General features: G+C 42.3%; 1 protein-coding gene across 5 annotated transcripts in view; it reads right to left on the bottom strand.

Moving 5' to 3' along the window:
- Window positions 1-26,565, bottom strand: part of LOC115156794 (cyclic AMP-dependent transcription factor ATF-6 alpha) — a 45,849-nt gene that overhangs the window by 17,812 nt on the left and 1,472 nt on the right. For 2 of the 5 annotated variants that reach the window (XM_029704484.1, XM_029704479.1), the window contains exons 5-14: window positions 26,390-26,477; window positions 25,910-26,113; window positions 23,201-23,397; window positions 15,557-15,742; window positions 14,891-14,982; window positions 13,230-13,409; window positions 9,442-9,567; window positions 8,810-8,933; window positions 2,361-2,428; window positions 1,001-1,112 (exon numbers count right to left, since the gene is read on the bottom strand). In XM_029704484.1, the coding sequence (XP_029560344.1) occupies window positions 1,001-1,112; window positions 2,361-2,428; window positions 8,810-8,933; window positions 9,442-9,567; window positions 13,230-13,409; window positions 14,891-14,982; window positions 15,557-15,742; window positions 23,201-23,397; window positions 25,910-26,113; window positions 26,390-26,477 (1,377 nt within the window). The remainder of the gene's footprint in view (window positions 1-1,000; window positions 1,113-2,360; window positions 2,429-8,809; window positions 8,934-9,441; window positions 9,568-13,229; window positions 13,410-14,890; window positions 14,983-15,556; window positions 15,743-23,200; window positions 23,398-25,909; window positions 26,114-26,389; window positions 26,478-26,565) is intronic. The other 3 variants (XM_029704483.1, XM_029704481.1, XM_029704480.1) reach the window with 3 other exon arrangements.

The following is a 26,565-nucleotide window of genomic DNA, read 5'->3' as shown; positions in this document are numbered from 1 at the left end:
GCCAGTTGGTCAGTCATTAACTGAACACTGTTAAAGCTACAAATCACATACAAATGCATTACATATGCTCATTTGTGACGATTGAAGTGCCAATGTACATATTTCAAATCAGCCACAGCCATTTTTCAAGCCTCATTCATTCATGCGTTCCAAATCAAATCACATTTTATTGGTCACATGCACATATTTAGCAGATGTTATTGCGGGTGTAGTGGAATGCTTGTGTTCCTAGTTCCAACAGTGCAGTAGTATCTAACAATTAAGAACAATACACACAAATCTAAAAGTAAAAGAACGGAATTAAGAAATATATAAATATTAGATTGAGCAATGTCGGAGTGGCATTGACTGAAATACAGTAGAATAGAATACAGTATATACATAAGAGATGAGTAAAGCAATATGTAAACGTTATTTAAACATTCTTTGAACATTTGGGAGGAGAAAAAAAAGGAGAGGAAATATATTTCCTAAGCTTCAAAAGACCATCTGCTTTTTCAGTTGGGGCTTTCCGCCTTCAATTAAGACAGAAACTTGGTACCCTTGGTTATGCTCAATATGCCCTTCAAAATTGTTTCATGACCGCTTTATGATTCTGTTTCTTTCCCACTCAGCAGTTTCATCTGTTGAAGACATGCTGATGACAATACTGCGTCATGAAACAGACCAGATCTCCATTTGGCCATGAGATTAGTCACAATCCGAAGGACACATTGTTGCCTACTTCTATGGAAAATGCTATGGAATACGGGGCTCTCGAGTGGCACAGCGGTCTAAGGAACTGCATCTCAGTGCTAGAGGCGTTATTATAGACACCCTGGTTCGAATCCAGGCTGTATCACAACCGGCCGTGATTGGGAGTCCCATAGGGCGGCGCACAACTGGCCCAGCGTCGTCCGAGTTTGGCCGGTGTAGGCCGTCATTGTAAATCAGAATTTGCCTAGTTAAATAAAGGTTAAATAAAAAAATCTCAAATAAAAATATGCATGGGGTAACTCACCCTGCGAAAGGACACCACGTAGAAAGTGTCGCCTCGTCGATTTAACTCATCAAAGAAGTCCCTGTAGCTTTGATGGCGTGAGTAGTACACCTGAACCTCACTCCCTGGCCTACTGAGAGAGAGACAGAGGTGACAGTGAAATACATTATATGACATCCAATTATGTCATATCAAAACTAAATCAAACATAACTTTAATTACATATCAGATGTATATTAACTGACATCTAAGAGTCTGACAACAACATTCAGACCGAGAACATGTTGATGAAATTTACAGTAACTACATTTACTGTAACTAAAATCACTGTCTCCTTTACATTAACCATTATTACAATGGTATTATTATGCCTATTACTATATTTTAAGATAATAAGTAAACTAGTAATAGTACTGCAAGTTCTCAGCTCACAGTGTAACAAGTTGCATGTGTACCACACATATTTTTATATTACACCTTTTTTTACTTCTTTGGGATCAGTGTCCCATCCACGGGATGGTTGAGCTAACGTAGGCTAATGCGATTAGCATGAGGTTGTAAGTAACAAGAACATTTCCCAGGACATAGACATATCTGATATTGTCAGAAAGATTAACAAGAATTTAAGCTAACTGCACTGTCCAATTTACAGTAGCTATTACAGTGAAATAACACCATGCTATTGTTTGAGGAGAGTGCATAGTTTTGAACTTGAAAAGTTATTAAATAAACAAATTAGGTACATTTGGGCAGTCTTGATACAACATTTTGAACAGAAATACAATGGTTCATTGGATCAGTCTAAAACTTTGCACATACACTGCTGCCATCTAGTGGCCAACATCTAAATTGCACCTGGGCTGGAATAACACATTATGGCCTTTCTCTTGCATTTCAAATATGATGGTACAAAAAAAAACTGCAGTTTTTTTTCTTTGTATTATCTATTACCAGATGTAATGTGTTTTTTCTCCTACATTCCTTTCACATTTACACAAACTCAAAGTGTTTCCTTTCAAATAGTATCAAGTATATGCATATTCTTGCTTCAGTGCCTGAGATAAAAGGCAGTTAGATTTGGGTATGTCATTTCAGGCGAAAACTGAAAAAAAAGGGTCAGTCCAATACGATTCATGTAGCATGGGTCTACCATTTGGTGACTTGGTAGACAAGGCTACCATTGTGGTTGGGCAGCTAAATAGCAACACCACTGGTTTGGCCTCTCATTCTACTGAAGAAACAGTAGTGGAGCCAGAAAGAAAACCATGGCCATAAAATCATTTGGAGAGAAATATGGTGAACATCTGAAGAGTTTGGGAAAGTGATACATCGAAAATACTGTAGGGTCCATTTAAAACGCAATCTTTTGATAAATACTTACTCAGAGTAGCGGACTGTTACAACCGAGTTACTGGACTGGTTCGTCTGGGGTCTCTCCTCACGTGACTTCTGTGAAAAAGTGATAAAATGCTGGTCAGTGAGTCATTTCAGTTCAATTCTGAAACTGGAATCATATACTGAAGACTGGAATACCATTGTGTTTTTTGTCTTGGCTGACTGATGACAAACTAAAAAACAAGTAGAACTTAAAAAGAGACATATTAGTTATTTACGTGGCATTCTTTTGGTAGTTGACCATTTCCTTAGCCAGTACGCCACATTAATTGACTTCAGCATGCTCTCTAAGAGCAGTGCTCTGTTGTACTGACCATAAGAGCCTGATCCTCATCTTATCTCTGCTATACATATGGCCTGTGAACTACACGTGAAACTAAAGTACAGGAATAAAACCTGTCACCATGCAAAATATATGTAAGCTGAAATGTTTTCCTTTAAAATTCAATACACTTCCCCTTTAAAAACGTTCCGATCAAAATCTAAAAACATATCAGTTAGCTTCTTTAAGTCATGTTTGAGCACTTCGGGAATAATTTGATACGACCCATATCGTTGGATGACACATGCAATATTACCATAAAAACCAACAAGGCTGGGATGAAATGAACACTTTAAAAACAACTGACTAAAGCCTATCAATCAAAGACAATGACAGTGAGTCCTGGCACACAGGTTCAACAGGTCACTGCATGAGTGGCCAGCAGCTGTGCAAACAGCATCAGGCTCATTTTGAGAAATTAGTCTTCCTAGCATTTCGGGACATGCCGAGGCTCTGAAAAGGCGTTTAATGTTTCACTGTGGTTAGAGATTTGTGCCCAGAGCGATGTACATTTTAGGTCACCCTCGGTCTCAAACCTCACCCCTCATTGAGTCAATCAACAACTCTCCTTACTCTAAGTCAATCGTCATGCCTCAGCCTCACGCTTCAAAGAGGGTAGACACCGGACTTAAGGAGGGGTGAGGCATGAGGCTGAGGGTATAGAATGTACACCTTAGGGGGGGCCGAAACTGTGGACATAATTAAGAGATCTTAAAACACTCCTTTTTAGCTTTGCTTTTCCTTAGGGTGCTTTTTAATCATTCCGATTTTAGTGTTATTCTTTAGTTTTTTTATCCTCATGTTGTGTGGTAAATAAATATTTAATGTATACAACTTGCTGTATAAATAATGCTTGATTTAATTTGATTACACCATACCTCAGTACAGATGAGGGTGATTAGGATTCCATTGAGTCTAATTCTAGTCTCCGATAAATCCTACCGAATGTAGTACAAGTTTACCACAGGCTTTTTAGGACATTTCAGAAACTCAGAAGATACTGAACTGTATCCTGGTGCGGAGCAGAGATGAGATGAGATTGGATAGACAGAGGGCACTTCAAATCCAATCACATTCTATTCGTCACATGCACTGAATACAATAGGTGTAGACCTACAGTGAAATGCTTACTTACAAGCTCTTCCTCAACGATGTATAGTTAAATAAAGACAATAAAAACACAGAAGAATGTAGGCTATTTACAAGGAGTACCAATACCATATCGATGTGCAGAGATACGTGGTAGTTTAGGTAGATACAGTGATACAATGACTGAGGTTAAAGTGCAGACAGTCTGTTTTAATTTGAGGGTAATTTCATCAATATCAGGTGAACCATTCAGAAATTACAGCACTTTTTGTACATAGTCCCCCCCATTTTAGGGGACCAAAAGTACTGGGACAAAATCACTTATGTGTATTAAAGTATTTCAAAGTTTAAAGAACAGAATATGTTTCTAAACACTTCTACATTAATGTGGATGCTACCATGATTACGGACAGTCATGAATGAATCGTGAATAATTATGAGTGAGAAAGTTACAGATGCACAAAAATCATACCCCTAAAAAGGCTAACTACCCCTGTTATTATAATGGTGAGAGGTTTGCATGTCTTGGGGGTATGATATTTGTGCATCTGTAACTTTCTCATTCATCATTATTCCCGATTCATTCAGGATTATCCGTAATCATGGTAGCATCCACATTAATGTAGAAGTGTTTAGAAACATATTCTATTCGTAATTACAATAAAAGTCCCTCCAAAATGACAAAATACATTTTCATTCATTTACATTGAGCATAAAATAATCTGAAACACAACCAAAACAAACAAAAAATGTGTCCAACAACTTTGTAGTCACAAGCTTGATGTAATCATTGCGTGCTAGGAATATGGGACCACATACTATTCTTTTGACTACGATACGGATGAAAAAACCCTCAAAATAATGTTGACAGTCTGCACTTTAATCTCATAGTCATTGTATCATATTTCGACACGCACACCACAGACAACCCCAAAATAAAATCCGCTATGCATAGTCACTTTACCCCTACCTACATGTACAAATTACCTCGACTAACCTGTACATTGACTCGGTACCGGTACCCCCTGTATATAGCCACATTTTTTACTTTTAGTTTATTTAGTAAATATTTTCTTAAATCTATTTTCTTAAAACTGTATTGTTGGTTAAGGGCTTGTAAGTAAGCATTTCACGGTAAGGTCTACACCTGTTCGGCGCATGTGACAAATAAAATTGGATTTGACTGCAGAATCTGAGAGTGGCATTACTCACGAACAGCTTGAGTTTGGTATTCAGCCTGACTGTATGATGTCCAGTCTGTATCGTAGATTTCACTCCCCTTTTCACCTGAAATATCCCTCCTCCTACCTCCTCCTCCACCTCCTCCAACTATGCGTGCTAGCCTCATTCCCATGGGACTGGAAGAGTGGAGCGAAGAGGTATTCAAGACACACTCCGCGACAGAATCTGGCCTGACCTGGTAAGACACTCAAGTCTAATATTCCAAATGATATCACAGGAAATATGACAGCAAACATTATGTCCACTTTTTCCCCTTCTTTCCACACGGCAGGTTGGTAAGGATAGAGAGAGAGTTACAGATGGTTGTGATTCGTCCAACGTGTAGAGGGCTCTCCAAGCCTGTGCTTTACCGTGCGTTTCGTGGAGCACAGTGGGGGTTTTCAGCTGCACTGTAATAAACGTACAGTCTGGGGCTTCAACCTCTGCCCTGCACTTTACTGGAATGAAATAGTCAGCCCTTCTAGCTTCTTCAAAGGACTTGTATCGAACAGACTGCTTCTCATCAAATTATACTGTAGGTTCAAAGTGGGAACCCAGAAAAAAAAGGGCATCAAGGACATCAAAGCGCTAAAGAGGTGCCAATATTCTGCAAAACTAGGATAAATAAAATCTCCAGGTCGGAGAGATCACAGTTCTCTATTGTTAGCCTCTCTTCAGCTCGTTCTGCTGCAGGTAGAGGAACATGCATAGGGGTTTTCCCAAAGGACAGGAAAGTCTGGAAGAGTTTAAAGTTTAAAACACATCCAAAGAAGTGCCATATGAAATCTGTTTCTCTGAGTCATAAAAGAGTACCTTGAGAAGAGTTGATCACTCACACTGTGTATGTCCTAGAGCCTATAAACTGTATATAACCAATGCAACAGGGCTCTAGACAAAAGTAGTGCACTTCATTGTGAGTAGGGTATCATGTGAGACACAGCCAGTGAGAAGAAAGGTCCAGGGTCTAGCACTGGGGGTTACGTGCGTGGGAGAGATGGTGGTAGATGTGCCTGTAAATAGTTTAGAACGGTCTGCTCCCAGTTTCCATCTGTTTGTGAGAGGTCTTAGCCTTGAGCACGAAACGCTGTACAACTCTAACGCTGTACAACTCTCACTCCTACCTACCACGACGATCATCACAGAGAACTCACTAAACTTCCTGGAAGACCCAGAGGGTGTCATAAACAGCGCAAAACCTCTCCTTCCAATTAGACAACAGACTTAAATATATCTTACACAGGAAGCTAGAAAAATGTGTAATCTTCTCAAAATCAAAATTCCAAGCTGTCGATTTCTGAGTGGATAGACTATTGTAGGTATCTAAATCAGACGTCTGAGTTTGACCTGGTTATCATTTGCGTCGCATGTCAACTACGTTAGTGGCACCATTTCTTTGGGTGGCTTCACTAGTATGTTAACACTTCATGAAGACAGGGTTAAAAGCTTTATGTGAACTCTCTCAACCAATGTTAACCCTTTACACTTGTACCCGTAAACGGTTGAATTGGAATGCAGCGGCTGTACAGCAACATGCTACACGTGACATCAGAGCTCAGGCTCAGCGATGGATTTTGACTGACAGACGTTCTGAACTTGAGCACATCGCTCGACAAGAAGTTGCTCCCATCCCTCCCGCGCGTTTGTTGTTGTCAGGAACGAGGGAAATGTTGTAAATTAAGAGGACTCTTTATATTTTTGAAAGATGAGACGTTGAGGATTCTAATAAATTGTGCTCGGATGTCACGCATGCAAGCCAAGCACCCGTTAGTCAAAACGTGCGCTTTTCCATATCATAAAACTCCTGACATATACAGTGTCAACGTTTATGATCACTATGTTTGATGTACAGTTACAAGTTGACATGGTGTCATACCCTTGGTGATTTGAACCCGAACTAACCTTTTTTTGTCTACTTTGAAGAACATTTGCAGCGGCACACGCACCTGAATGCACTCGTGACTCCTTTCTATGGGCACCATAATAATGATCCATTTCCCTGAATTGTGTGAAAGCCTAACACCGTAATATCATATTTAATCATTCAGCCAGTCGTGTTGGCAATAGAACAAGCTTATGCTGCACCTTTCAACACATTCTTCCAGGAATATTCTTATGTTACTGAATGTATTTTCAGATGTCGTTGTCGACAAATGCGCGCGAAAAGTACAGTAAATGTAAAATGCAGATAAAAATCAACAGTTTAATGTTTGTATTCAATCTTGTGTCAGGTGAACTGTCGTGTTTTGGTGTAATAAAATCTCCAAACTGCTACCTTTCAATTGCTACCATGGTAATACGCATGCTTTTCATATTTCTTCTGTAAGAAACATTCCAATTTATCCCTATCCATATAGGCCGATTCCCACTAGTGTAAAAGGTTCAAACAGCCAAGCACTCAAATTCACATGATTTAGCTTCTAAGTGGGACCAACTTTTAGGACTACATTTGTGGAGCTATCTAGCTCCTTTATAGATCGCGGCCCTCTCCCCCAGCTCAGTCTGTATAATGCTGTAAAGCGGCTAAAGGAGCCTGTAAAACGAATGTAATGATTTAGCTCCTCACATTCTGAAGCAGCATACTTGACTCACTGGGTTCAAATGGAAGTCAGTCTAAAACAAAAAATACGGTCTATAGCAGTCTTCAAACCTCTCTATTTAGGCTGTCATAAATGACACATAACAAAACAAGCAGAGGCTGCGGATCCGACTTACCCGGACCATTCTTCCTGACAGCTTAAGGTCCTGAAACTTCTGCACACATGTGCTATATTCTCTACTTCCTGGCAGTGGTCTCTGCTCGGAGAGCACTGGCTACTCTAGCGAACGGTGGTCGTTTGAATAAAGTTAGATCAAAGCTGAGTCAATGTCTGCGAGATCACATTGGGATAGTATTTTATAGAACCCGAATACAATAGCGTAGTATGACAAAACACCACCTCGTTTCTGATGAGATTTTACGATGATTGTGTGAATAGTCGCATTTGTCGCTCATGTGGCCAAAACTCAACCAAACAAAATATGTGTTTTGATTGAAACGAAGCACAGGCAGGCTATGCTACAGTTTGTTAACGCCACCGGCTCTACAATTCGCTCACTACATCATTCAAAACACCGTAGGCTACTTGAAACAACACTGCATAACTGTAGAAATCTAAATGCATTTCCCCATGAAACTGATATGGATCAAATGGTTGGTATGCAGATGCTTTTTGGACATTTAACTGGTAAAACATGAAGAATTGTCATTCAAGATTGACAAGTGGGAAATGGAAAGGGGGGGGGGTTATAGCAACAAGTCTTATAGCAAAACAAAGTCAAATGCCATCAACGAATATCAGCATCTAACATAAGAGAAAGGCTTTATAACCGTAAGTTCAATTTCGTTATTACCTATAACAACAAAAACACAAATATTTAGCTATTAGCCAAATTGAGTCAGATGTTGGCAGCTGTGACCTCATTACAAGAACAATACACATATTGTCACTAAACTGTTTATGTTCCTGTGGCCAGCTCTATTAAACGGGTTGTCATGGAGAGCCGTCTTGACACGGGCCTGAAACCCGAAACCTCTATTGGAGTAGACATCGGCCTACGTACTGACAGTTTAAATATCCTCTGAGGTACTGCTTAATAACCTGTCCGGAAAAATATGCAATGACCATTACGGACGTTTGATCACACTTTAAAACGTCTCATTATTTGGGCCATGGGACCTAACCAGGGAAAACCAACGACCTAGTTAGTATAGCTTTTTCGCTGTTTTGTAGACAAGCGGGTAATAGAAGAGTCGTCTAACCTACCAGGACAGTTTTGGTTGTGTGCTGATCTGTTGTTGTATGTCTGGACTGATCAGTGGTAGAGCGTGTGGACTTGGTTCTCTCCTCTTCGTGTCGATGAACCCAGCCTCGCAAGTTCTGAGTCAGACTGGATTACAGGGGAAGAAGGAATATTCAGATAGAAGCCGTAGTTTATTAACTTCAATGTAAGAACTGTTGAAGGCAGCTGCTGGCATTCATATGAACCTCATCCCTCTCAAATGATGATGGCGTAGAAGACTGAGTGAGTTTCACAGTTCCAGCCACCTTTTCATTCCACTGTGACGGTGTCAAAATGACTGGTGAAGAGTTTGGTCTCATGAGCAGCCAACATGGCTCACACATTACAGTCTAGTTAGCAGTGGGAAAGACAAAGGCTAGCTCTACAGAGAGTACTGAGAGGACTCATTCATACTCAATTCAGGTAGGTAAATACGGTGAGTTCAATATGGAATTGTATTCTGAAATCGAGGTACCCTAGTCTTACCTAGCCAGATGTTCTAATCTTGCTTCCATACTGGTGGTCGAGACAAGCAGGCTAGAAGACTGAGGCTAAGTAGAACCAAATTCTCGGCTGTTAGTAGGCTACTAATCAGATGGACTTGGTTAGTACTGACCGGAGGGACTTGGACCTGGAGACAGGAGAGTGGGGTTGGCAGGGGGGCGAGGAGGGTGACCCAAACAGGAGAGGCTCCTTCTTGACCACAGCTAGAGCCATCTCCTCTGGAGTATAATCCTCCCACCTATAGCACGGAGAGGGGAGAGAGAGAGGGAGGTGAGGGGAGAGAGGGAGGTGAGGGGAGAGAGGGAGGTGAGGGATGTAGGTAGGTAAGGCGAGAGAGGGAGGTAGGTAGGTAAGGCGAGAGAGAGAGAGATTAATCAACACCTCATCGACAACACATTCACCTTCCCTCTGTGATCTCATTGTGATCCAGCTGCTGATATGCTTGTGTACTGTGGGTTTTCCTTGTGGCCTAAGGACTGGGATATTAACCGGAACAATCAGTCACTTACTCTGGACGTCCCAAGTGTTCATCAATTCTAAACGAGCAGCTGATTCACATCTGGAACAAACAACACCTCAGATGACTTGAAAGCCAAACATTTCCCCTTAGTTGATGAATTAGGTCATAAATTAAAGAAGGGGGTTACGTTGAGTCCTACGCAGTGACCTGCAACAATAACCTGCAGAGCCAGTGACCTCGTCTTCACGCAAGCACACACACGTTGGACTGGATGTCTACTGGGAACGGTTTGATAAATCGTCTGTTCCCGACATCTGTGTGGAACTTCCACTTCAAAACCTGTTGACCAGATGAATGAGTCCTGGGCTCCAGACCAGAAGGACACAATAGGGTCGAGAATGCGGGCATCAAAACGGTCCATTAGCCCAAACAAAAAATGCAGTATTGTGTATATGTTCTATAGCCTAGTCCCAGATCTGCTCATGCTATGTAGCCTCCTATGATGACGAGGCTATATGTTCTACGACTTCTCATATGGAATGGCCGTTACCACACAGTTTGAGTTAGCCTAGCACTGTACTATCATCTACTCAAAGCAGGCTATTTGCAGTAGGTGATGCAGTACTTTGTAGCAGACAGCTGGACACATGGGGACGACCAGTGGTGACTAAAATTAAACTGGTCACTAAAAAGACACCCCTAGTAATATTATTTTATTGTGCACTGCTTGTAACACTCCAATTCAACCCACAGATTTTTCACCACAGAATGATGTCTAAATAAGGTAAACATTCGTGAGTCCTGTATAACAGGATGTAAATATTATCAACAAGATAAAATGAGCACTCTCCCCCCCCTACCCCCCCCCCCCCCCCAAAAAAAAGCAGGGCTGGAAATAGATGCTTAGTCAAACAGAAACAACTGATCAAATCCTGTTTTTTTCCGACAGAATTAAGTGCTCTTGGATGCCTCCGATTCTACTCCAGAAGCCTGGTAAAACACTTGAGTGTACCTACTTCTCTTCAATTCAGCATTATTCTTTTTTTACTCATCTTATTCCTGGTTCGTGAGCATTTTTCCAAGATAGAGATGTGGCTTTAAAGCATAGGTGAAATTGCCACGGGGATGGGGGGGGGGGGCGACGACAACATGTCCCCCCCCCCCCCGAGATATAGAACAGTGCAAAATGTTTTCAAATGCAGGAAGTTAGCAGTTTTCCAACAAACCAAAAATGTTTTGTTTGTTTATTTTTGGGTTGTGGGGCCCCCTGGAGGTAGGTGTTCCCCAGAACATAGCAGGGACAAGGTAACAGGAAGAGGGCTCTTAATGCCACATGATACAAAGACTATTCATGGCTGGAATATTCACAAAACCAGGACTTGCCAATTGTTTTGTACGCAGACCCTTTTCACTACACAATGCCCCTCAATCTGCCTTTACTTACCTCTCTGGTTTTGCTAACTAGAAAAAATATATCCTAGAATTGCCCGATTTCAGTGTGTCACTCAACCTCCCAAGCCAGCACTGGCCTTGCAGTCAGGTGTGTATGTAAGCCAACTTTGGAGCCCAGCCTGGAACCAATTACGTCAACCCTCAAGCTTCGGTAACAGTAAGTGAAATATTACTCCTGGACTAATTTACAGTTTCAATTGACTCTCCCCTGACTCTCTCTTTCTCCCAGTCTTTTCAACAGGCAATCAGCCAGTCCTTAGTTCAACTTAGACCACACTGAACCCTGAGGTGTCCCAGTGTCAGTGACCATATTTATTTAATATTCATTGAAATATATCTTAAATGACAGCTGTTTGTTAGACTGAATATCAGGACTTTAAATATACTGGAAGGTATATTTTTAGCTCTGCCCCCCAAGTGTATGCCTTCCAATTGTAAACTATGAAAACTACAAAACGTGATAGTTAATGTATGATCAATTTAGTAGATTATATCCTATGTAAATATTAACGTGCATCATTACAATAGTACTCAGTCTTTATCTTTTGTGTCTTCTTAATATTTGCATTGAAATACCGTCATTAATGATGGTGAGGACTTATCTTTCCACTTATGCTTCCACATACTGCTTTCAAAATATCCCTCAAGAGAGGCATAATAAGTAATGTCAAACTGTGTAGAATTGCAGAAAATGCATTTAAAAATGTTTTTACAAATTCTGGGGGGGAGGGGGACCCCCAGACCACACGTCTACTGTTCCCCCAAGATTTACACCACAATTTCTCCCTTGCTTTAAAGATGGAATCTGCATTAGGATAAACAGCGCCACAAATGGACGTGCCTTTGTTGTTTTGGTTCTGTTGATAAAACAGAGTGACGTGTCAAGCAGCGTGCTTACAAAAATTGCAGTACATATTCTGCTGTTCTATCGCACGTGCAATGATGTCCGAGGTACAATTCTTAGATTTTTTTAAAGAGTTTGTTGTTTGCCTTTACTACTTTGTTGTTGTAATATCCCAAATGGACGTGGAAGTTTCACCAATTAACAAATCCAGCTTTAAAGCCTATCAATCTAAGCCTGTGCGTGATCTGGCCGATGGTGTGTAAAATAGTCGAGTTCCTGTCAGCGTACATGCAGGATTTGGTTATTCTGGGAACCAAGATTATGTGAATTGTGAGATAATTGACAATTGTAAAGAGTACCTGAACACCGAAAACACTTATGCAACCTCACACCCCTAGTTGATTTTCCATTAGTCCATAAAAACAGCAAAGTACTTCTGATGTGGAACATATTGAGGCAAGAGAAGACTGGGTCCGTTTCCAATGAATTAACGAGCCTAGGGTGTACCCCAGACATATGATTACAGTCATTTACATTCCCCTACAGTAAGAGCATCCCATCTACTTACTTAAGTCATTCTTCAGGCTCTGGTAAATGAGTGTCTCGAGACAGGCTCTGCCAGAACACTGAGGTACAATCACAAGTCAGTGAGAGACTTAGCAGGAACCATTGGTTCTCGTTGATACATAACAGGGCATCGCGATTCTTACAGGGCTAGAGTGCTGTGCTAAGGCTTCTCTGGTGCTACTTATCCTTATATGAGAAGGAACCACCTGGTGTAAGACTGTGTGGAACAAATTGTTAAAGATGAGGTTTCTAAATCATTGCGGGCAGGAAATGACAGTGACAGAAGTCCAATACAAACCGATAATGAATCAGTTTGCCATGGCAGCAGACCGCATTTAGAAGCAATTCAAAGGGGGAGAAAAAGATTAAAAAAATAAAAATAGACGTAAAATTAAAAGAAACTCCTGGGAAGCAAAAATTGGGTAACTATGCGTTAAGTTACAAGGGTAGTGTGTGTGTGTGTATGTGCACACACTGTATATTTGTGTGTGTGTGCATGTAAGAGAGAACATATGTATAAACAGTATTATAAGTATATTGAGTCAGGAGACCCTCATGTTCATGTTGTGTTAATTACCTGTCCTGGGATTGGTGGGATTGTGGGTACTGGGCATCCAGGGGCTCCAGTGGGGACTGGGGGTTTGGTGTTTCCTCCCCTCTCCTCTGCTGTTGGTCGGGGGAGAAGCTGAGCAGATGTCGGCTGCTTTGTGGCTTCCCAGTGGACAGACTGGAGTTGCTGGTCTCTGACTCCCACACACTGAGACCAGAGGGACAGGGCAGGGCCTTCAGTTACACAAGCCAGGCCAAACACAGCAAGAACAACATGGACTAACACACGCACACACACACACGTTGATCTGAACATTATTAGACTATTAGAGCATTTCCCTTTAAGGACAGAAATGTTCTGCAGTGAATCAGTCACACAAATACACAGACACACACACAAACACACAGTGGTTTAAGCCATTACAAGGATCAAAAATTGTTTCCAATTTGACATTTTGATGGTAACTTAGTGTTTAATTTGTTATGAATCCATAAAGGCTAATTTTTATTAAAATCGTCAAAATGCCTACACAAGTATGAAACAACCAAGACGGGCGATGAAGACAAGAGGAAGAGTGATCTGAACAACAGATCAGGAAGCAGAGCATTGGTTATAGTGGCCAGACTACAGACCGAAAACCACACAGAGCTTCACGTGGCGTAGGAGAGGGAAGGCACTCTTGGCTAAACCACACAAAGAAACACACACACTCACACACACACAAAAAGACACACGGCCACCCACCCACAGCAAGAGAGTGAGAGAAAGAGGATAAAGCGTGTGGTCTCCAACTCGAGCCAAAACAATACCAGACACTACAGATCTGAGAGCAGTGTTCAACACAAAGACACACGTCGTCGGGCTCCTTATATAGACAAGTTGTGCAGCAGTATCAAATGAAAACAGTTACAAAAAAATACAAAAATACGTAAACCCCTCGAATTCCTGCAAATGAAAACCAAACGTGGGAGTGAAAAAAAGACAACTCAGCAGCAGGAACTTATTCATTGAAAAAAAAACATTTGACTTGAGCTATGACTGGAAACACTGGTGTTGTTTTTATTAAAACTAGTCTCACCATGAGCCGGAAACATTAGCGAAAGTTCGCTCAGCTCCTGACCGGGGTTTACTGAACGAATACTTGTGAGAGGATTTAAAAGGGACATGTCCATTCAGAACGGAGTGATAGAATACATTTAGAGTCTAAAAATGAATAAGCATCTGCAGGCTGTTTCTCTGAACCAGCCGGACGGCGTGGAAGGGAAGCAACGCTCCCACATTCTTAGTTCTGGGAAGCTTGAGCATATGGAAAACTAAGAGCCCCTCTCCTCTCCCGACTCTCATCCAACTTTCCAAAGCGTTCCTTTGTGAGGGAATTTTTGGGGGGGATGTGGCCTTTTTTCCGAGACATTGGGGGGAAACGCCTAATTTATAAGGCATGTTGGTGAATTATCAAACTCTGGACATAGCAAAGAGCTGACTGACTGACTGGATGACATAAAAGCCACCCATTGATAGATCATTCATTTGCATGGATGATCATATGTGAATGTGGTTGACGTTAAGTCTGGAAACTGGAGGAGAGCGACTCAAACACATTGGTTGTGACATATACTACAGTGACACACTGCATGAGGGCTTGTGGAGGGTTGTAGTGACACACACACACACACAACACCAGTGCTCACCTTATGGGACCCGTGTTGAGCACGAAGAAGACCAGGACGACCATAAGACACACAGCCCGTCTCTTTGGAGCCGTCACCTTCAGAACAGTGTTCTGTGGAGAAAGAGACCAATCGACTGATTTCACCTAGCTGGATCTACGCAAGCTATGCATTGGCACAAGCGTTCACCTATCGAATCATGCTAGATCAGTGATTACTTCAATTAAATTAATCAACCCTTAGCGCCTTGCCCCTGTGCACTTGCGGAGGTCCAAGAGGATTGGATAGGTGTTAACAATGTGGCAAAAATCCCCTCTCGCTTACCATAGGCCAAGGTGGGGTTACTGCCATATTGCTTAATGCTTCACCTATGAATTCCTCTGAAATCTGATCTTGTCCTATCAGATCCAAAAATTTATCAAGGGATTGATCAATAGCACAAGGGACAAAGCAACTTCCTGGAATTAAACACATCCCTGCTCTCCGTGCCCGTCTGAGCCGGTGGCACCGTTCAAATACCTTCAAAAATGCAACCCTTCTTAAGACAATCACTGATACGTAAGTGAGTGAAAAGGTCAAGTCATGGTTTCCACCCCATTGTTTCCACTTATGTTTTAGATCTGTGGTTTTCTCAAGCTAAGAAGGAAAGGTTCAATTTGAAGGTGTTCAAACTGGGCCGTCCCTCACCTCAGTGAGAAGTCTGTCTAGCTGGGTCCTAAGGGATCCGTTCTCCTGGAGCAGCCTCTGGTTCTCACACAGTGCCCCCCTGAGACGGGCCTCCAGAGCCTGCTGGGCCTCTTTCCTCCTCAGCCTGGACAGCGTGGCCGAGTCACGGTTCTTCACCATCCTCTGCTGCCGCCGCACCACACACGCCTGGACAGGTGGAGAAGGAGGGACTGATATAATAAATGTGACATGGTTACAGTTCAAAGTTACCGCACATATTCAGCATACAGTTGAAGTCGGAAGTTTATATACACCTTAGCCAAATACATTTAAACTCAGTTTTTCACAATTCCTAATATTTATTCCAAGAAAAAAGCCCCTGTCTTACGTCAGTTAGGATCACCACTTTATTTTAAGAATGTGAAATGTCAGAATAATAGTAGAGAGAATGATTTATTTCAGCTTTTATTTCTTTCATCACATTCCCAGTGGGTCAGAAGTTTACATACACTCAATTCGTATTTGGTAGCATTGCCTTTAAATTGTTTCACTTGGGTCAAATATTTCAGGTAGCCTCCCACAAACTTCCCACAATAAGTTGGGTGAATTTTGGCCCATTCCTCCTGACAGAGCTGGTGTAACTGAGTCAGGTTTGTAGGCCTCCTTGCTCTCACAAGCTTTTTCAGTTCTGCCCGCACATTTTCTATGTGATTGAGGTCAGGGCTTTGTAATGGCCACTCCAATACCTTGACTTTGTTGTCCTTAAGCCATTTTGCCACAACTTTGGAAGTATGCTTGGGGTCATTGCCCATTTGGAAGACCCATTTGCGACCAAGCTTTAACTTCCTGACTGATGTCTTGAGATGTTGCTTCAATATATCCACATAATTTTCCTCCTCATGATGCCATCTATTTTGTGAAGTGCACCAGTCCCTCCTGCAGCAAAGCACCCCCACAACATCATGCTGCCACCCCTGTGCTTCACGGTTGGGATGGTGTTCTTCGGTTTGCAAGCCTCCCCCTTCTTCCTCCAAACATAACGATAGTCATTATGGCCAAACAATTCTATTTGTGTTTCATCAGACCAGAGGACATTTCTCCAAAAAGTACTATCTTTGTCCCCATGTGCAGTTGGAAACCATAGTTTGGAATTTTTATGGCAGTTTTGGAGCAGTGGCTTCTTCCTTGCTGAGCGGCCTTTCAGGTTGTCGATATAGAACTCATTTAACTGTGGATATAGATACTTTTTTGCCTGTTTCCTCCAGCATCTTCACAAGGTCCCTTGCTGTTGTTCTGGGATTGATTTGCACTTTTCGCACCAAAGTACGTTCATCTCTAGGAGACAGAACGCGTCTCCTCCCTGAGCGGTATGACGGCTGTGTGGTCCCATGGTGTTTATACTTGCATACCATAGTTTGTACAGATTAACGTGGTACCTTCAGGCGTTTGGAAATTGCTCCCAAGGATGAAGTAGACATGTGGGGGACTACAATTCTTTTTCTGAGGTCTTGGCTGATTTATTTTTATTTTCCCTTGATTTCAAGCAAAGTGGCACTGAGTTTGAAGGTAGGCCTTGAAATACAGCCAAAAGGTACAGCTCCAATTGACTCAAATGATGTCAATTAGCCTATCAGAAGCTTCTAAAGCCATGACATCATTTTCTGGAATTCTCCAAGCTGTTTAAAGTCACAGTCAACTGAGTGTATGTAAACTTCTGACCCACTGGAATTGTGATACAGTGAATTATAAGTTAAATAATCTGTCTGTAAACAATTGTTGGAAAAATTACTTGTGTCATGCACAAAGTAGATGTCCTAACCGACTTGCCAAAATAATAGTTTGTTAACAAGAAATTTGTGGAGTGGCTGAAAAACGAGTTTTAATGACTCCAACCTAAGTGTATGTTAACTTCCGACTTTAACTGTACATACAGTATGTGGTCCACATGAGAATCAAACCCACACCAACTCACAAACACCATGCTTAACTCCACCTATTCAGAACAAACATCAACAATTCAAAATGGATGTCTGCAACACAGCCGAATCCAAAGATGATATGATACGAGTACATTGGCCTTGGCATGCAGATGTCATTGGCTGTGTGTTTACAAAACCAAATCTGGTGACACCAGTTACACCAGACATAAGCCATATCCGGCAGTAAACCCTTTTGGACGCCATCTTGACTGCTCAGACAGAGCAGGCTATTTGTTTGTCTAACACAGCACATCACACTCAGTCACATACTCACTCAATAAAACCCAACAGGTGCAGCTGCTGTGAAAGGTGGAAAAAGTGACCCGGAATCATCAATTACAAGCTGATAATGACTCCAGCATGCTTCCCCAGAACGGACCTCATACGTCCTAACTTCACGCACGCTCGCACACACAAAGCCTTTTTCCATGTCTGAGTGGGTTGGGAGCTGGACGGACATTGTTAGGACGCTGACATAATTAATGGTGGGATTATTTAAGGACGACTATCCAGGGAGAGAGAGAAGGGGACAGGACATTCTCAGTATTAAATAATGACCCATAGAGGAATGCTCTTGCAATGTTTTAGGAAAAAACGAAATATGATTCAATGAAACAGGATAAAGCGCACAGGTTAGGCCTAACAGCTCCATTTTATTTTTAGAAGGCAGACAGCCATTGTTTACGTAAACTCAGAGCCAGACACTCACAGTCTAGTAACTGGCATACATTCTGTTGTCCTCCAATGCCCTCTCGGAGTCTTTCTACCACTGAGCCACAGACCACAGGAGAACCCTGCTATTGCATTTCAACTGCTTTGTCTGCTGCAGCCCATTTCTGAGGCCATGCTTCATAGCATTTCAAACAGCACAGATTTCAGGGCTATGCAAATTCAGACCACACTTTTTTATTTGGTCTCCGTTGACGGGGGAACCCTGCCATCGGCGACGTCTTGGGAAAATCGAAAAATACATGTCTGGTTACCCAATAGTGGGGTTGGGGGTACGTGTCCTGCAAGGGGAAAATTATACCCTGCCTTTAGTAACTACTACATTGCCAACAGTACAAACTCCCCCTCCTCCACAATGGTAGACAGTCAGTAATCTAGCACTTCATTGACTGAGGCGTAAACTGGGAGTCGGGAACATAATCTGAATAAGAGGCTGAAAATGACAATTATGTGAAACTATGAGTTGGCGCTCTCAAGAGATGTAGATTACAGCGTGGTTGTTGATTGGAGGATGTGATGTTTGTTTTTGTTGATGTAAAACTCTGGACAGTGGGGGGGAATGGGGAAATCAGCAGTTTTTGTGTGGTGAGATAACATCAAGCTCGGAATACCATGAAGTTATTGTTTTACGGTATTGCTTTAAATTGCCCTAGCCATTTTTATGCAGTGCCTTTGTTTACAAACTCCTCCCAGACATGAGTGTGCATGCATGCACAAGCACGTGTTAATCTTAGAATTGGAATCTACATGTGAGGAATGTCAACTTGGTACTAGTAAATAAATTGGTTTTAACAGTACCCAAAACCATCCAATGATTTTATTTTATCACAGGAAAAGAGCTACTGCGTACAGCAAATACTACAATGTGGGTTTGATTGGATTAAGCCATACACTACTGTACTGTACACAGACTTACAGTACAGTACATGAACAGTATTTCTTCAAAGATAGTGAATTACGTTCCAGCAAAGGCTTTTCGAGCGTTCTCCACCATGAGCCATACAAATGATCTATCTATCTATCTATATATCTATCTAGCATCCCTACTGTACTAGTCTGTTCATTTTTCTGAATCAAGATTTTTTTTTTTACTGCTTTTTGAAAACCATTCATCCTATTCCTTGGCCGTTGATTCCAGTTCCCAGGAGCATCGAGCAGACATTTTGGCAGGAAGTTGGCCTCCTAAATTACACTATGATTATCTAGCAGCGTCTTTACATAGCCTCCCCCTGCTTTGTAGAAGCACGGCCATAAATTGATATGAAATGTAATTCGTCAAAAATAGTACAGCCAAGCCAGTGATGCTAGTACAGTGCATTAAAACAACAAGGAACATGGATTATGTCAGTGAGAGGCTAAATTGGCAGTGGTAAAACTACAGGGTCCTACATAGATTACTGTATTGAGTCGCTTCATTTCAGCAACCCATGACACCCACCATCTCAGATTGTTCCGAAATCGTTTCTGTTGTTAGAAACAGATAAGATTGGCACTCCTGAAACGTTATTTTGTCAAAATGTCATTTGATCTCAGAGAAGTTAATTGATTGCACCCCCCAAAAAATGGGCCACTTTAATATATAGGATCCAGATATTTAATAAATATAGTACCCAACATCCGATTTGGACCAAACTTCTTCCTAACAATGAGTAAGACATGAGGAACCCCCCCCCCCCCCCAAAAAAATTCAAAAGCTACCAACAGAACTCCCACAATCCCATCCCAATCCAGCCCCAACAACCAGTATACAGTATCAGTTCTCTATGTTTGATAATATGAAGCTACAGCTTGGAGTATTGCTTCTTCATACTATGCAATATATTGCCTGTGAATCTGTTTTTTCCCCCCCTATTCAGAGAAATTTGTAATTGAAGTTGCTCGCATTATTTACCATAAAGTAGTGCACAAGTTCCAGGTTTTACCCATTGGATGCCGCAGTTCCAAAAAACATTACCAGATTCACAGGGAATACATTACATAGTATGGAGAAGCAATACTCCAAACCACAGCTTCATTCTACTTGTCAAACATAGAGAACTAATACTGAATACTGGTTGTTGGGGTGGGATTGACATGTGGTGTGGGGGTCCATGGGTGGCTTTTGATTTATCATGTCTTACTCATTGGTAGGAAGAAGTTTGGTCCAAATCGTATTTGGGTACTACATTCATTGACTATAATCTGAAACCTATACATGTTAATTGCCAATTTGGGTGACATCAATTTGCCTAATTTCTGAGATCAAATTATATTTCAACAAAATAACAACAGAAACTATTTCAGAACAACTCGAGATGGTGGGTGTCTAAATCCTCTTTCTTGTGCTTACCTTTTTGGAGAGTAGCTTCCAGCATTGTGTTCTGGTTTATTCCATGATTTATTGACTCAAATTAAATGCACACAGTGGGGACACGTCTAGCCTAAAGTCATATCTTACTCCAGTCAGCATATGTGCTCACTCAACAAGCCCGGGTCTGCCCAGTGTCCATGCAGACATCAGGAGGGAGGTGGGAGTCATCAAGAGATATGGGTGTCTACTGCCTGGGGGGCTTGGTGGTCCCAGACAGGTGGAGGAGGGATGAGGCTGGTAGTTAGGAGGACAAGGCCGCTTTAAAACCCACAGGCCCTGAGAGTGGTCAGACAGAAATGGAGCACCTGGATTTTTACTGTGGTAACACTTACCTGGAGGAGTTAGGCTCACGGATGGAACATGTTGTCTCACGGATGGAACATGTTGTCTCACGGATGGAACATGCTGTCTCACGGATGGAACATGCTGTCTCACGGATGGAACATGCTGTCTCACGGATGGAACATGCTGTCTCACGGATGGAACATGCTGTCTCACGGATGGAACATGCTCTCTCACGGATGGAACATGCTGTCTCACGGATGGAACATGTTGTCTCACGGATGGAACATGCTGTCTCACGGATGGAACATGCTGTCTCCCGGATGGAACATGCTGTCTCACGGATGGAACATGCTGTCTCACGGATGGAACATGCTGTCTCACGGATGGAACATGCTGTCTCACGGATGGAACATGCTGTCTCACGGATGGAACATGCTGTCTCACGGATGGAACATGCTGTCTCACGGATGGAACATGCTGTCTCACGGATGGAACATGCTGTCTCACGGATGGAACATGCTGTCTCACGGATGGAACATGCTGTCTCACGGATGGAACATGCTGTCTCACGGATGGAACATGTTGTCTCACGGATGGAACATGCTGTCTCACGGATGGAACATGTTGTCTCACGGATGGAACATGCTGTCTCACGGATGGAACATGCTGTCTCACGGATGGAACATGCTGTCTCACGGATGGAACATGAGTAGAGTGATGGGGTCTGTCCTTACGTGGTTGGTAAGTTAAATATTTATAACATCAACATTTTGCAGCCTAAAATAGGTCAATAACATGATGTGGTGAGGTGAGATTAGAAACATCTAAAACAATGTTTCCTTGTAACGTAGAACATATATCTAAAACGTATACCTGTCTCATAACAACTGGGATATTTCAGCTTGTTCTTAAAAAGTTCCCTCAAGTGAAGATATATTTAGATTTGGCGTGTTGGCACTGTGTTGCGTCATCACTGAGTAAATGTTATTAGTACTGGGAATGGAGTGCTGGTGCCTGGTCGTTCATGTGACATAGGAAAGCCCCTCACATTAGGCTACTCACCCATTCCAACAAGGTGACATAAGGACAGCTGGGGTGACTGGTTTATTTAGCCTTGTCTTGAAGAAATAATAACGTATAACGGTTAACCACGGTTTGGGACCATGTGTAGCACTGTGGTAGTGAACATTATATTGTTTGACTTTTCTAAAATTGAAGAAAGTGGATAAGCTAAATATAGAAGAATTTAAAAATATCTTATTGTTTAGGAGGCCTGGAGTTTCTCCAATACAATTTCTAATTATTATGTCGGTGTTATGCTACAAAATTTGGGTTTTACAGTGGTAAAGCGTGGCAGAAATATTTCACCAATTAGTAGCCCTAGTAATTGCTATCGAGTTGTTGGCTCAGTCAGATTATTTAGAAATTGTTGAACATAACTGGAAATTATAAATGAAATATTTATATAGTAGCTCAACAGAGACGTAAAACTGTAAAAAAAATATTTAAATCTTTATTTCCTACTTCCTCAATATGGTGTTATTTTCAGACCACATCATGAACCTAGCTAAACTCTTAGACAACTTCAGAGAATGAGAGGCTGTGATAGGTTGAGTTACATTTTGAATATATCAGGGCTAAGGGATGATATTAGGTACAAGGCGAAGCCAGAAGCAAGTGTCATGTTTTACCGGTGATGTCAACGATTGTTTTATCTCCTCTTTGGTTTGAAACAGGGAGATAAATCACCCATCTTCCTGTGGGCCTCCTTGTCCTTACTCTCTGGGCACAGCCACAGACAGTTAGTCCTTTCAAAAGACCCATTCAGACACTGTGCCCTGCTCAGGTTCCCAGGGGGTTAAAGGTCAAACACAATTGATTACCAGCCTTACATGAGCCCCCAGAATGGGAGGAGGAGGAAGACTATGTCCTGTTCTCCCTGACCTGACGGTTGGTCCGTCAATGTAAGCAACCCCCCCCCCCCCCCACACGAACACACAAAAGCCATCCTTGTCTTCTAGCAAGGCGACAAGCCATGACACAGCAAAATGCTTGCTTTTCAAAAAAACATCCTGGCACTACATTCTGGCCATCACATAGCCATGGAAGCTTTGGAGATGGCTAACAGTTCTAATACGTAGTGAGACTCAAAGAAGGTCTGGAATCAAACAGTTTCCTTTGGAAAATTGCCACAGGGTGTCCATCCAGCTCTTGGCTTTCATTTTGGATACTTAATTTCACTGCAATTAATTAGACTGAAGAAATTAAATTTAATAGAAAGCAGACACACGGAGGTCAGATCCATTTCAATGTCAAACGTACCTCAGTGTCCACTGCTGTGCTGTGATAGGTCACCGTCATGGGATGGGCATGGCCAGAGAGGGCAGTGGTCCCCATGGTAACATGGGGGACAGTTGGCATGGTGACCACCTGGTTGGTGACAGCGAGGAGGGCAGGGGCTGGGGAAGTGATCTGGGGTCCAATCAACTGTTTCGGCTTGAGATGCATTGTGTGAACTGCTGATGACAAAGACCAGATGCAGAGTTAAGAAAGAGTTCAACCCTTCTGTCTGTCTGTTTTAGCCTTGTCCCAGACCTGGATTAGCTTTAGGCTATGGCATGACAGAGTAAGACGAGTTAAAGCACATGCGGATCTGAGACCAACCCATGTCCCACTGGGGCCTTTTCCACTCAAGAGCACATCACTGTAATAATTGATGGATTACCGTCATAGTAAACAGCATTTTCCAGCTCGGGAACATATACAATCGCTCTTTACAATGCTCATCTCATACGATCAGGCATGGATTCAGAAAGTATTCATTTTTTTCCTTCTTCCTAACCAGACTGTAGTTTTTTTTCTCACCTTCACCCACGATCACTAAGGATGTCTGGTCACCTGTATGGGTTATTGACCCCCCCAAAAAAACGAATCAACACCCCGGATCCATCCCCCCCATGTCCAGGGTCAGACTCTCGTTTAGTGCTGAGAGTCTGTCCCTCCCTCAGACCACTTCAGTCCTCCGAGGACCCATTATCAAACAATGAAGCCCTGCCACAGTCGCCTTCAAAGCCCTGGCTCTAGTGAAGTCTAATGGAGTGTAGTAGGGAACTGCAGAGGAGAACGCTCCCATGCTAGTTACTCTGTAATAACACAAGTAGCCCTAAAGACCCACTGAGGTTAAAGTCTTTTAGTCGGGCCACTAATGGGCCACAACATTACTGTCTCAGAGAGAACATGGATGACTACTGTGAATAGGGACCATTGGAAGAGGTGAGTAGTTGTACTGATGACATCAAAGCCTATATGACGGATGTATCTGTTTGATCATTGGCATATAAATTAGGGCTATGGCAGTTACAGTTGATATTTTTTATTTATTTATTTATTTATTTTACCGTTATTTAACCAGGTAAGTTGACTGAGAACACATTCTCATTTACAGCAACGACCTGGGGAATAGTTTCAGGGGAGAGGAGGGGGATGAATGAGCCAATTGTAAGCTGGGGATGATTAGACAGCCGTGATGGTATGAGTGCCAGATTGGGAATTTAGCCAGGACACCGGGGTTAACACCCCTACTCTTACGATAAGTGCAATGGGATCTTTTAATGACCTCAGAGAGTCAGGACACCCGTTTAACGTCCCATCCGAAAGACGGCACCCTACACGGCACCCTACACAGGGCAGTGTCACTGCCCTGGGGCATTGGGATATTTTTTTAGACCAGAGGAAAGAGTGCCTCCTACTGGCCCTCCAATACCACTTCCAGCAGCATCTGGTCTCCCATCCAGGGACTGACCAGGACCAACCCTGCTTAGCATCAGAAGCAAGCCAGCAGTTGGATGCAGGGTGGTATGCTGCTGGCTATATGAACCCTGACCTGTTCACCGGATGTGCTACCTGTCCCAGACCTGCTGTTTTCAACTCTCTAGAGATAGCAGGAGCGGTAGAGATACTCTCAATGATCGGCTATGAAAAGCCAACTGACATTTACTCTTGAGGTGCTGACTTGTTGCACCCTCGACAACTACTGTGATTATTATTTGACCATGCTGGTCATTTATGAACATTTCAACATCTTGGCTATGTTCTGTTATAATCTCCATCCAGCACAGCCAGAAGAGGACTGGCCACCCCTCATAGCCTGGTTCCTCTCTAGGTTTCTTCCTAGGTTTTGGCCTTTCTAGGGAGTTTTTCCTAGCCACCGTGCTTCTACCCCTGCATTGCTTGCTGTTTGGGGTTTTAGGCTGAGTTTCTGTACAGCACTTTGAGATATCAGCTGATGTAAGAAGGGCTATATAAATATATTTGATTTGATATGAGTGTGCTTTGTGCTGACGTTCATGAAATATATGTTTTTAAACATTAATATTTCCACACAGTGGTTTTCAAACTCTGTCCTTGAGGTTCCTGCAGGGTATACTCTGGTCATAAGCCGGACACTGTGTTTCTGTAATTGAGGAGGAGGCAGTAGCCTTCTTTGAACAAGAGACAACAGACTGAGGACATCTTGTGGTCAAGAGCCACATGTGCAGTCATAGAAGATACAAATGCATAGAACTGTTCCACTTTCAGTTTGGATGATGAGTCGGCTTTTAGTTTTCTTTCAAAATGCCACAATCAGGTATATAGACAACATGCACTTATCCACTTCAGATAGGGAAATGGATCACTAGATCAAATGTTTCATTTTTTTTTGTCATTTAGCAGAAGCTCTTATACAGAGCGACTTACTGTAGTGAGTGCATACAACTTCATACTTTTGTCATACTGGTCCCCCGTGGGAATTGAACCCACAAACCTGGCATTGGAAACGCCATGCTCTACCAACTGAGCCACACGGGAACAAATCAAAGGACTATTGGACTTTGAGCAAGCCAAATAACCTGAATTACTTCAGTGAATAAGACTCAGCAATATAGATGGACATTATTGACAAAAAAATTTGCACATTATTGAAATCACCGGTAAAGACATTTCATTGTATGAAGACAACACAAGCCTACAACAGAATGAACATTCTCTCACCAGTAGAGGGGGCAGTAGCATGGACAGTCACAGGTGGTGGTGCCTTGACCACTGAGACCACAGTCTGTAGGCCAACGGGCTGGATGACAATGGTCCTGGTTTTGAGAAAAGGGGCCACAGGCTGTGTTAAAGGGACAGAGGGGGGCGGTTTGGGCTGGATTGACACCCTCTGTGGTGGGTGGGCAGGTCGCTTGGTAGGCTTGGCTAGCAGGAAGAAAACAATACAATAAGAGATAAATAAAAAGAGCGTGATAAATACATTTACGTCATTTTGCAGACGCTCTTATTCAGAACGATTTACAGTAGTGAGTGGGATAAACTATAATATATATATAAACAGACAGGTTAAATGATTTTCTGAAGATAAAAAAAAAAAGAGTCCAACAACATTTTGACATACATGACACCATATATCCACCATATTGTTACATATCAATGATTTATCATGAGTGTTTTAGCTGACCTGAAGAGACGTCTTACCTCTGGGAGATTGGCTGACCCGCTTGTGCATTTTCTTTCCAGGAGTGAGCATTGTCGGCAAAGGCTGCAAAGACACAGCATCCTCCTGCTGGTAGGGATGTGCATGCACAAGAGAGAAGTGAGTGAGACTAGTGAGTGGTTAGCCTTCTACTTAACACATAGTGTTATGTGAAGTG

Source organism: Salmo trutta, chromosome 21 (genome assembly GCF_901001165.1).
Source record: "Salmo trutta chromosome 21, fSalTru1.1, whole genome shotgun sequence".
Classification (NCBI taxonomy): Eukaryota; Metazoa; Chordata; class Actinopteri; order Salmoniformes; family Salmonidae; genus Salmo; species Salmo trutta.
This window is presented reverse-complemented; position numbering and strand designations above follow the sequence as displayed.